Here is a 13,604-nt window from a genome sequence, read left to right on the forward strand (position 1 = left end):
ACTTCCTGGATGCAAGACTATAGATCCCTAAAAATATAAATATCTTCAGTAAATAAGTGTTATCATACCATAATTATGAGGGTAAAGTTTCACTGTATTAAATTGGCTATTATAATATCAAACTGTCCCCTACATTTCCCCCCCCCCCTCGGGAATACTGTAGCGACTATCACAAAGAATGACATAATAAAATAAGATTATGTTGTTAAAATTATATTAGATCATAGGGATGTCTGTTTTTGCAGTGTGGAGAAATAGCCAGCAGAGTATTTAAAAAAACAAAACAATAAAATATTTATTGATTTTTATTTCCCATACATTTGCAAGTTTAAGGTCAACATTAAATAGGTTCTGGATGGTGGGTAGAGGACTTCCATCTCCTCATCCTTTATTCCTGTACCTGTCACCCCTTCACATATCCATCCATCTTCTAAAATAGACCCAAAAGAACAAAAGCGATCAAATCTTTCAGAATATAAAACAAGTTGTTCGCATATTACACACTCACACATACAAATACTGGAATGAAAATTAACTCCTCAGGAAGAGTTAGCTTATAGCCAACTCCATGAAACCAACAGTCATTTCATATAGTCCTGGATCACTCGTGTGGATTGTGCCTTATAGCCTTTTAAATGGCGCTGAAAAAGAAAAACAAAAACCCTGGTTATAACATAATGTCCCACAACCTTCATAACCCCTTAGAAATCTTCACAATACAGTGAAAGTATGTCAACACAAAACCAATCTGTGCACTGAATTGTCTCTCCCTTTGTTCTCTCACTCTTTTATTTTCTGTCGCGCTCTGTCTTCAGTTGTTTATTTTACAAAAGTGTTCCTGAAAAATAAATACAAATATTTCCAATACTGTAGTTGTCTGTGACCCAAATATCACCTTTGTGAAAGCAGTATGTAAAGTTCTATCTATGCTCTTCTGTAGAAGCTCTTCTCTCCTCAGGTTCTCACCATAATAAAACTTTTTCTTCTTTCTTTCTGTATCATTCTTCACTGATGTTCATTGTTACAAGTGGTGCGGTGATTATGGACAAAATAAATAAATAAATACAAAGGAATAAATACTGTAAATATTTTCTTAGATAAATACATATCTCAGATAGTTTGCCTTGTCTTGAAAAAAGAATACTTGACCCCCTGCTGAGTTTCATAATGTTCATATTTCTCGGAATGTCCTCAAAGCGTCCACTCACACAGCTAAAAATGAACCCAGTCTTTGATTTCAGACAGAACATACCCAGAAACTAATTTGAAAGGTAATGGTATTGTAACCTGTGGTGCCCCACTTATATATTTATTACGTCATACTCCTCTGTTCCTTATTGGAATTAAGGGAAAAGTGAATGGATAACACCTGCTTTTATCCCTCATTGAATCAGCCCACCTTTCACCCTGGAGTTACAAAACCTTTAAAAACAATGTTTTGCTTTGAAAAACTTCAAACTTAAAGATTCAAAGCAAGAAAGATTTTTTGACCTTATTGATTTCCGACACACCCACTGGGCTTCAATTCTGGCGCTGTGGAGATGATGGAGGAGGGCTTTATAGGACAGTGTTGACACTGGGCTCCCTTGATACGGTGCTGGGGACAGAGGAGAAGGCAAAGGTTTGGGCTGAGGACACTGCTAGGAGCCCTCTTCCTCAGGATGTCCCGGGGCGTAGTAGCCCGCCAGCTGCCTGAAACGTGGCCCCCAGTCGCTGAGGTAGGAGAAATCCTGCTCGGACGTAGTGGACAGGGTGTGGATAGAGCTGAGGGAGAGGGCCGGCGAGCTGGTGCCTTCAAAGGCGTACGTCTGGAACGAGTCGTAGGGCGGCACTGACAGGTCGGCATCCGCCTGCTCCACCTTCTTGCGGATGTAGCCCTTGAAGAGGGAGAAGTCGGCTGCCCCGCCATCGCCGCTCACCCGCCCCTGGATCCAATGGGGCAGTGCATGCAGATCAGGGCCTGACTCAGAAGATCCACTCTTGGCCTCGGGGAAGTCATAGAGGTTGCGCAGGGCACTCATGTCGTAGGCCTGCGTGTCCTGCTCGCCGCCCCCCTCGTCGTTGTACTTGATGACGTTGTCGCGCATGTCCTCCTCGTCCTCTGACATCCGCTGGCCTTTGCGGTGGCGCTTCAGGGTTAGGATTAGCAGCACCAGGACTGCAGAGGTGGAGAAAGAGCATGGAATTAGGGATTAAGGGGTTTAGGGATTAACAGCGGAAAAGTCAGAGCCAAAGATCTGGATTATTATCTGGAGTAGGGAGAAACTTTTCGAGAGTAGCTGGTAAGAGAGTAATTTCACGTAACGGGGAGAAGACTAATGAATTATAGGAATGAACAAAAACATCAGGGGCCATCTGCCCTTTTGTAAAGATTCTCTCAAGCACAATGGGGAATAACACAATTAATGAAGATTTATTGGATTATGCAAGTGGCTAATAAAATTTCAACAGCCTTTTTTGTCATTATCAGGAAAAAGTTTCCCCTTTTCCATCTCTGGTTTTCTAACTTTGATTTCACCCCACAAAGACAGCCAAGTGAAGTGAAATAACAAGGGGTAACATTTCCAATGCATGAGCATCGATTCTCCACGGGATGCACGAACAAAATCTTTAATTTTGCTCGCCCAGAAATATGTTTTGAAATGCTTAATAGAGGCTGATCCGTCTATCAATACTAATTCAAGTGAAACGTGCTGCGGTGAAACCAGAAAGAAAATCACAGCAGAGATCCCCTGTATTGGGCTCTACCTAGAGAGCGTTTAATGACTGAAAAATGAAGTCTGCATTAAAAAGGAAAACAATTGAGATGGATCACTAAATAGTCTAATGAGACGGAGGAAAAACAAAAGCTGTATCCACCTCAATAAATCAATGAAGGTTTTAATCCAAGCTTACTTTTTTAAATCACCTCCTTTATGTCTGATTAGAAAACATCCACTTACCAATAGCCCCCTTCTCCAGACATATCGTTATTCTGGAGGGGCTGTGCTTGATTCGTTAATGAATTAACTATAACTTAATGTCTACCACCAAAGCAAATGTCATCGCTATGACAACAATATTCTAATCAAACGTGTCTATCAATTATGGAAATAAAAAGATAAGATAATTAGAATGACAATATGAATATTCAGACAATATTCATGTATATCATGACTATTATGGAGTAATATAACCAGTACTATGTATAATACTGCTATGACCATTACAATTATAATTGGGAGTGATGTGAAAACTGTTTCTTCTGTTTGTTAGGATCTGCATTATCCTATGCAGAAGCTACACTTCCTGGGGTCCACAAAAAACACTACAAGTAACAAAGCACTGATACACTGATAGACAAGGAGAGTCACAAGTAACAAAGCACTGATACACTGATAGACAAGGAGAGTCACAAGTAACAAAGCACTGATACACTGATAGACAAGGACAGTCACACACATTTAAAATACAACGACATACAAACAATACAACTAAAAATGATGTACAGTGGGGCAAAAAAGTATTTAGTCAGCCACCAATTGTGCAAGTTCTCCCACTTAAAAAGATGAGAGAGGCCTGTAATTTTCATCATAGCTACACTTCAACTATGACAGACAAAATGTTTTAAAAAAATCCAGAAAATCACATTGTAGGATTTTTTTATGAATTTATTTGCAAATTATGGTGGAAAATAAGTATTTAGAGTGTGTCTGTGTGTGCATGTGTTTGTGTGTAATTCCCTTCATAGTCATCACCGTTTCAGGAGTTTTTGTTTAATCCTTTTTTAAAGGTAATTTTGTTGTTTGCTTGAGTAATTAAATGTAAGGGATTTTTTTTAGGGGGTTGATCAGCTTCAATTTTGCTGATAGAAGCCACAATTTATCAATGTAATTGTCTGCATCATTTCCTATCCGCATATATATTATAGATATATAGATATATATATAGATATATTTATTTTATGTATATTTTCAACTACAGTTGAAGTCGGAAGTTTACATACACTTAGGTTGGAGTCATTAAAACTCGGTTTTCAACCATTCCACAAATTTCTTGTTATTAACAAACTATAGTTTTGGCAAGTCGGTTAGGACATCTTACTTTGTGCATGACACAAGTCATTCTTCCAACAATTGTTTACAGACAGATTATTTCACTTATAATTCACTGTATCACAATTCCAGTGGGTCAGACGTTTACATACACTAAGTTGACTGTGCTTTGAAACAGCTTGGAAAATTCCAGAAATTTGAGTCAATTGAAGTCGGAAGTTTACATACACCTTAGCCAAAAACATTTACACTCAGTTTACCACATTCCTGATATTTAATCATAGTAAAAATTCCCTGTCTAAGTTCAGTTAGGATCACCACGTTATTTTAAGAATGTGAAATGTTAGAATAATAGTAGAGAGAGTAATTCATTTAATATTTTATTTCTTTCATCACATTCCCAGTGGATCAGAAGTTTACATACTCAATTAGTATTTGGTAGCATTGCCTTTAAATTGTTTAACTTGTATCAAATGTTTCAGGTAGCCTTCCACAAGCTTCCCACAATAAGTTGGGTGAATTTTGGCCCATTCCTCCTGACAGAGCTGGTGTAACGGAGTCAGGTTTTTAGGCCTCCTTGCTCGCACATGCTTTTTCAGTTCTGCCGACAAATTTTCTATAGGTTTGAGGTCAGGGCTTTGTGATGGCCACTCCAATACATTGACTCTGTTGTCCTTAAGCCATTTTGCCTGGGGTCATTGTCCATTTGGATGACCCATTTGCGACCAAGCTTTAACTTCCTGATTAATGTCTTGAGATGCTGCTTCAATGTATCCACATCATTTTACTACCTCATGATGCTATCTATTTTGTGAAGTGCACCCCCACAACATGATGCTGCCACCCCCGTGCTTCCCGGTTGGGAAGGTGTTCTTCGGCTTTCTCTTCCAAACAACAACGATTGTCATAATGGCAAAACAGTTCTATTTTTATTTCATCAGACCAGAGGACATTTCTCCAAAAAGTACCAACTTTGTCCCCATGTGCTGTTGCAAAACCTAGTCTGGCTTTTTTATAGAAGTTTTGGAGCAGTGGCTTCTTCCTTGCTGAGCGGGCTTTCAGGTTATGTCGATATAGGACACTTTTACTGTGGATATAGATAATTTTGTACAAGGTTCTTTGCTGTTGTTCTGGGATTGATTTGCACTTTTTGCACCATTCATCTCTCGGAGACAGAACGTGTTTTCTTCCTAAGTGGTATTACGGCTGTGTGGTCCCATGGTGTTTATACTTTTATACTATTGTTTGTACAGATGAACGTGGTACCGTCAAGCGTTTGGAAATTGCTCCCAAGGATGAACCAGACTTGTGGTCGACAATTTTTATTTTATTTTTAGGTCTTGGCTGATTTATTTTGATTTTCCCATGATGTCAAGCAAAGAGACACTGAGTTTGAAAGTAGGCCTTGAAATACATCCACAGGTACATCAGACACTTCTAAAGCCATGACATCCTTTTCTGGAATTTTCCAAGCTGTTTGAAGGCACAGTCAACTTAGTGTATGTAAACTTCTGACCCACTGGAATTGTGATACAGTGAATTACAAGTGAAGTAATCTGTTTTTACGTTACAGCCTTCTTCTAAAATTGATTAAATTAAGAACAAAATCCTCAGCAATCTACACACAATACCCCATAATGACAAAGCAAAAACAGGTTCTTAAAAAAAAAAAACACATTAATTAAAAATTAAAAACAGAAACACCACGTAAGTATTCAGACCCTTTGCTATGAGACTTGAAATTGAGCTCAGATGCATCTTGTTGAACATTGATCATCCTTGAGATGTTTCTACAACTTGATTAAAATCCACCTGTGGTAAATTCAATCGATTGTACATGATTTGGAAAGGCACACATTTGTAAGGTCCCAGAGCTGCGCATGTCATAGCAAAAACCAAGCCATGAGGTTGAAGGAATTGTCCGTAGAGCTCTGAGACAGGTTTTTGTCGAGGCACAAATCTGGAGAAGAGTACCAAAAAAATTCTGCAGCATTGAAGGTCCCCAAAAACACAGTGGCCTCCATCATTCTTAAAGGAAAGAAGTATGGAAACACCAAGACTCTTCCTGGAGCTGGCTGCCCGGAGCAATCGGGGGAGAATGGCCTTGGTCAGGGAGGTGACCAAGAACCCTGATGGTCACTCTGACAGAGCTCTAGAGTTCCACTGTGGAGATGGGAGAACCTTCCAGAAGGACAACCATTTCTGCAGCACTCCACCAATAAGGCCTTTATGGTAGAGTGGCCAGACGGAAGCCACTCATCAGTAAAAGGAACATGACAGCCTGCTTGGAGTTTGCCAAAAGGCACCTAAAGGACTCTCAGACCATGAGAAACAAGTTTCTCTGGGCTGATGAAACCAAGATTGAACTCTTTGGCCTGAATGCCAAGCATCACGTCTGGAGGAAGCCTGGCACCATCCCTACTGTAAAGCATGGTGGTGGCAGCTGTGGAGTTGTCTTTCAGATGCAGGAACTTGGAGACTAGTCAGGATCGAGGCAAAGATGAACGGAGCAAGGTACAGAGAGATCCTTGATGAAAACCAGCTCCAGAGCGCTCAGGACCTCAGAATGGGGTGAAGGTTCACCTTCCAACAGGACAACGACTCTAAGCACACAGCTAAGACAACACAGGAGTGGCTTCAGAACCAAAAAATATCTAGAACCTCTATGATGCTGTGGAGGGATCCAAATTGTGGATTTAAAATAAAACATAAATTCATGCATCACACCACTGAAGTGTAAATGGACTACATTTTTAATGGACTGGATATTTATAATTACCACCTGCGTCCTGTTTCAGTAATTATGAAATCAGAACTTCTTGTTGAGTATCTGATAATATACAATTGTTATGTGAGTGGTTCAAACACGCTAATAACGTTCCTCTGACTCCATCAAATTTTTTTGATATACCTCAACTGGTATGTCATCCAGCCCTGAAGTTTTCCTGGACTTAAAGGCAGAAATTGCATCAAGAAGTTCCTCCTCTGTAATCTGGCCTTTACATGAGTCTTTCTGTACAGCTGTTCATTTTAAGGGAAGGGAGTTCCATGTGATCAAGGCTCTGTATAAAACTGTGCATTGCCGTGAATAAGTTTTTTGGAATTGTGGACTGTGAAGAGACCCCTGGTGGCATGTCTTGTGGGATATGTATCGGTGTCTGAACTGAATGTTACTTGATTATACAGACAATCTGGAATTTTCATTTTCATCACTTAATATTTCTCATAAAAAAATTAGAAGAGAAGCAGTTAATCTCTCGTCAACTCTCAACCAGGAAGGACTGGCATGGATGTTGTTGATGTTACTTCTGTATGTGCAGATACGGGCAAGGTGTGCTGCTCTGTTTTGAGCCAGCTACAGAAATGCTAGGTTTTCCTTTGCTTCACTTGACAATATTACCGGACAGTAATCAAAATGGGACAAGACCAGAGCCTATAAAAACACATATATTTTTATAAGCGACATAGCCCTCCGCATCTTCACAAAAGCGTTGTTAAAATGAGTTGACCAACATAATTGACCATTCAATGTTATACCTAGGAGTTTAGCTTCCGCAACTTGCTCAATGATCAGCCTTTTTGTACAACTCCAGTTGAGGTTTATGTCTTAGAAAATGTTTTGAATGAAATATGATGCTTTAAGTGTTAATGTATTTAAGACAAGTTTATTATTAATCACCCATTCTGATACTGACTCACTCCTTATTTAGAATTTCAGTGAGGTCCATGCTTTGGTTGCTGACATGTAGAGTGTGGAATCATCCACATAGATAGTCATTTTAGCTACGTGTAAGATTTAACGGCCCAAGGCAAATACCCTGTGCGACACCGCACTGTACATATCTGATGTTAGAGAAGCTTCCATTGAAGAATACTCTCTGGGTTATATTGAATAAATAACTCTCCAACCATGTGATGGCAGGTGATGTAAAGCCATAGCAAGTGAGAATCTTCAATATCAGATTATTATCAATAACATCAAAGGCTGCAATGAAATCGAACAATACATCTCCAACTATCATCTTATCATCTTATTATCTATGTACCAATCATTGGTCATCTGAGTCAGTGCAGTACAAGTTGAGTGCCCTTCTCTATATGCATGCCGAAAGTCAGTAGTTAACTTACTCTCTGAAAAATAGTATTTGGTCAAGCACAATCCTCTCCATCAGTTTACTAAGAACAGGCAGCAAACTGATTGGACCGTTGATATAGCCAGCAAAGGGTTCTTTACAATTTTTAGGCAGTGGAATTACTTTAGCTTCCTTCCACGCCATGGACACACACTCCTTAAAACTTTGGTTAAAGATCTAGCAAATAGGGATGGCAATACAGTCCACTACCATTCTCAATAGTTTCCCATTAAAGTTGTCTATGCCTGGTGTCTTATCATTATTGATGGATAGCAATAGTTTTTCCACCTCTCCCATACTAACTTGAACAAATTCAATATATAAATCCTTCCCTTTCATTATTAGATCTCTTATACAAAAATATGATGGTTCACTGTTCAATGTTGTCATTTCACTGCTGAGTGATTTCAATTAAATTCTGACCTTGGTTTCTGCCAACTCACTGGTTTAGACTTTACAATTAATCTTCTTGTTTCAAGTATCAGTATGGTAGGCCTACTGCCATTTAAATGTTACAATATGTATCCTAAAATGCAACTGTGAATATACTGCAAATATAGACCTATTATTCAGTGTCTCAGTATCACAGATAAACTCTAAAAAGAAAGAATAACTTAAATAATAAATAATTTATCTAAATATGCCTTCAGAAAGTATTCACACCCCTTGACCTTTTCCACATTTTGTTGTGTTACAGACTGAATTTAAAATTGAGATTTTGTGTCGCTGGCCTACACACAATACCCCATAATGTAAAAGTGTAATTATGTTTTTAGACATTTTTACAAATATAAAAGCTGAAATATCTTGAGTCATTAAGTATTCAACCCCTTTGTTATGGTAAGCCTGAATAAGTTCAGCAGTAAAAATGTGGTTATCAAGTCACATAATAAGTTGCATGGACTTACTCTGTGTGCAATAACAGTTTTTAATTTAATTTTTGAATGACTACCTTATTGCTGTACCCCACACATACAATTATCTGTAAGGTTCCTCAGTAGAGCAGTGAATTTCAAACAAAGATTCAACCACAAAGACCAGGGAGGTTTTCCAATGCTTCACAACAAATCTGACATTGAATATCCCTTTGTGCATGGTGAAGTTACTACACTTTGGATGGTGTACACCCAGTCACTACAAAGATACAGGCGTCCTCCCTAACTCAGTTGCCAGAGAGGAAGGAAACCACTCAGGGATTTCACCATGAGGCGAATGCCGACTTTAAAACAGTTACAGATTTAATGGTTGTGATAGGAGAAAACTACTCCACAATACTAACCTAAGACGGAAGCCTGTGCAGAATAAAAATATGCATATTTTTTGCAACAAGGCACTAAAGTAGAAATGAACTTATGTCATGAATACAAAGCGTTATGTTTGGAGCAAATCCAACACAATACATCACTGAGTACCACTTTTAATATTTTAAAGCACGGTGGTGGCTGCATCATGTTATGGGTATTTATAGGGCGTTTTTGTTAGGGAATTCATGTTAGGGTGTTTTTTCAGACACAAATAAGTGGAACAGCATAGGAAAAATCCTAGAAGAAAACCTGGTTCAGGCTGCTTTCCAACAGACACAGAGACAAATTCACCTTTTAGCAGGACAACAACCTAAAATGAAAGGACAAATATACACTGGAGTTGTTTACCAAGATGACATTGAATGTTACTGAGTGGCCTAGTTACAGTTTTGACTTAAATTGGCTTGAAAATCTATGTCAATGATTTACAACCGACATGACAGATCTTGAATATTTATTTTACAATCCAGGTGTGCAAAGCTCAGAGACCTACCTAGAAAGACTCACAGCTGTAATCGCTGCCAAAGGTGATTCTAATATGTATTGACTTAGGGGTGTGAATAGATATTTGTGTATTTAATATTCAAGAAATTTGCTAACATTTCTAAAAACATGTTTTCACTTTGTCACTATGGGGTATTAAGTGTAGAAATTTCATTTTGAAATGAGGCTGTCGGAATAAGTCAAGTATGTATGGTATGTATGAATACTTTCTGAAGGCACTGTGTGTGTGTGTGGTTCACTTACCATGGCTTTGCTCTAGCGTACTGTACGTGTTAACCCAGCGGTGTAAAACGTGATTGATGTTATTTCCTTGCAGACACAATTTGCTAAAAATAGTCCTCTGTGCATTGCTTTTGGAATCTCAATCCTCCCTGACACTCTAGCTTTTGTTTTCGATGACCGTTAGCAAGCTGGATAGTGAAGAGACCATAAATGTAGGTCTATTATCATTCATAGACAGTTTCGATTTGGTTTTGGTCATTTCAACGTCGATTGAGATAGTTTTTTCCCCGGGAATCCCAAACTACCCACGGGCAGCGGGCCGGATTGAATGGGTTCGCGGGGCGGTTCCAGGCTGGAACACAAAATTGTGGAGATTGTATGCTGATGGCAAAGACACTAAATGAAGATGGGAACACTAACCAAGCTTATCCACGGATGAGGAGCTTGAAAAGAAATGGAATAAAAAATAAATGAAAAATAAACATTTGAGGTCACGGTAATGGGTGTTTCAAGGCAATATTACTGTTCAAGAGAACATTACCAGGCAAGGGAAAAGAAACCCTCATAGTTGTGATAGTGTTCGTCATTGAGAATGCACACTACCAAGCCAATTGTCTTTAACAATGACCGCTTGCCCAGACATACTGTATATGATATGCACAGCCATTTATTTGCATTAATTATAAGAATCTTAAAAAATATCACCTATCTATAAATGCCTCACAAGCTTTACTCAACTGTCTAACTCCATAATATCCCAAAATATATAGTCAGGCCAAAAATATGCAAAATAATATGTTAAGGATTGGGCTCTATGGATCTATTATACTAGTAACTTCACTATCCGGTCTGCACAAGATACTTAAAGGCCCAATGCAGATGTTTTTATCTCATTATATCTAATTTCTGGGTAACAATTAAGTACCTTACTGTAACAGTTTTCCATTGAAATTGTCAAAAATAGTTTTTTTGGGCAAACAAAAAACTATTACGCAGACAAAAAAATGCAAGGACTGTCTAGGAGTGGTCTGAGTGGAGAGGGTAAGGCCACCAAAGCGGTGGAGGGACCTAATGGGAGGTATACATTATTTAAAAACTGTTATTGGCAGAGGTTTGGATGTCACCAGCAAGCTGAGTGCGCAGCAGTCTAAGGCACTGCATCTCAGTGCTAGAGGCATCACTACAGACCCTGGTTCAATCCCAGGCTGTATACCGGCTGTGATTGTGAGTCCCATAGGGCAGCGCACAATTGGACCAGCGTCGTCCGGGTTAAGGGAGGGTTCGGCCGTCATTGTAAAATAAGAATTTGTTCTTAACTGTCTTTCCTCGTTGAATTAAATAGCCAAAACTCCATCCATGCAAAACATGCACATTAGAAGATCCTGTGTTGATTGTATTTTCAACAAGCAACTATAAGAATAAAAATCAAACTTTTGTAGTGTTAATTTCATCAGCTGTTGTATAGTATATGATCCAAAACACAGAAAAAACTAACATTTTCACTGCACTGGGCCTTTAGTGCTCTAACCCCTCACACTACTAAAGTCACACATTGTGAATGTCAGAGATATGGCCTGACCATAAACTCAAAGAAAATGAAAGACAGTACACTATTTTTTTTTAAATTGGGTGTGTCAGTGAACCCTTATATCTTGAAGGATTTGATAGACTTCTATTGGATTCGCAGCTTGATGCAAAGCACAAACCCTTAGGCAATATACAGTCCTACCTTTAACCGAGACCTTGAGAGTCGGAACATGACGCTGAAACTTTGATTGTTTCACCTTTCTTTCATGTTTTTTTTCCTCTTATGGGAAAGAGCAAAATGTAACAGTGACAAGCATATTAATCTGTATAAAAGAATGTGTCTTCATTTGCTGTAAATGACTTGAAAAATAAGACTGGGAGTCTTAGAGAAAATGGCCTGCGTTCCCATCTGGAGAGCTGCGTTTGAAGAACGGAAGATGAGGACTGTTGATCGTCTAGAGCCTCTTGTACAATAACTCTTCATCTAGCCACTTCTCTTAACCTACATTGTCTCCATGGTGCCATGGGGAGATGGATGTCTTTGATCATTGTGGGAGTTTTTCCTCCGCATTCACCATCATTGGAGACAGTTAATAGCCAGGTCCAGCCAATAGACACGGGTCATACTAACGTCTTGATGCATGCTGCTGCGCATGCCAAACATGCACTTGGTTATTACTCTCAAATCCCAATGGTGAAGAGGGTAATGGGAGGCGGAGATCTTGATCATACGACTCCTCTTCTAACCAATCAGTGGTGTGGTTGGTAAACTGTGTGAGTGATATAAACTGCATGCGAGATGGGAGGGGCAGTGTTTTTCTTCTCTTAGTGGAAATGGAAAATCAGAGGTAATCCATTGGCTGCTTCATTCCTCTTAGAGATATTAACTTGAACGTTATATATTACGGTTATTCATTGCAGCGACGGTGATATATAGCAAATTCACATTTTGCATGTTATGCATGGAATAATGCATCACAGCCTGTTGTATGTGTCCTGCAAACAGTGGCCAAATCCTGTAGTATAGTACCTGCCTCGCCAACATGTGGCTGCTCCTCTGTGTACAGATGTTCTGATAAGCGGTCCTGACAAGACAGCTAATTTACCCTTGGGCTGTGCCTAGCCGCACGAGGCCAAGAGTTCATCTTGGCAGATGGGGCTTAATTGGAACGGATGTGCGCAGATGCCTCGCCAAAATGGATTTATCACGTCACTCACTAAATTAACTGATGGAAGGATTGTTTATTTGTTGCTAATTAGGCAGAAATTTGTTTTCATTTCGCTCATCATGCCACAATTGATCTAATAGGTTACTTGGGTGCCTCCGGGGAGCTGGGTTCTCCAACCCAACCACACTCATAAACACGTACAGAACAATGGGTGAGTTTGTGTTCGTGTGTGTTCTGTATGTGCGTCTAGGCTCTGTGTGTGTACGCTCTGTCTGTGTGTTCTGTGTGTGCGTCTAGGCTCTGTGTGTGGTTCTATTCTCTGTGTGTGTACGCTCTGTCTGTGTGTTCTGTGTGTGCCTTGTGTTTACCTTGTCAGCTCGGGGATTAGATCTTGCAACCTTTCGGTTACTAGTCCAACGCTCTAACCACTAGGCTATCTGCCGTCCCACATCAGTCAGGAAGTACAGGTTGCAAATGGGTCTTCTAAATAGACAATGACCCCAAGCATTCTTCCAAAGTTGTGGCAAAATGGCTTAAGGACAACAGAGTCAATGTATTGGAGTGGCCATCACAAAACCCTGACCTCAAACCTATAGAAAATGTGTGTGCAGAACTGAAAAATCCTGTGGGAGCAAGGCCTACAAACCTGACTCAGTTACACCAGCTCTGTCAAGAGGAATGGGCCAAAATTCACCCAACTTATTGTGGGAA

At 39.5% G+C, this 13,604-nt stretch overlaps 1 protein-coding gene across 1 annotated transcript in view; it reads right to left on the reverse strand.

The window, feature by feature from the left end:
• Positions 1-289: 289 nt before the first annotated feature.
• Positions 290-13,604, reverse strand: part of LOC139414456 (cadherin-22-like) — a 135,391-nt gene continuing 122,076 nt past the window's right edge. Inside the window, exon 11 of the mRNA XM_071162368.1 lies at positions 290-2,158. Within this exon, the coding sequence (XP_071018469.1) occupies positions 1,641-2,158 (518 nt within the window). The 3' untranslated portion in view covers positions 290-1,640. The remainder of the gene's footprint in view (positions 2,159-13,604) is intronic.

The sequence above is a fragment of the Oncorhynchus clarkii genome, chromosome 7 (assembly GCF_045791955.1).
Source record: "Oncorhynchus clarkii lewisi isolate Uvic-CL-2024 chromosome 7, UVic_Ocla_1.0, whole genome shotgun sequence".
Taxonomy (NCBI): Eukaryota; Metazoa; Chordata; class Actinopteri; order Salmoniformes; family Salmonidae; genus Oncorhynchus; species Oncorhynchus clarkii.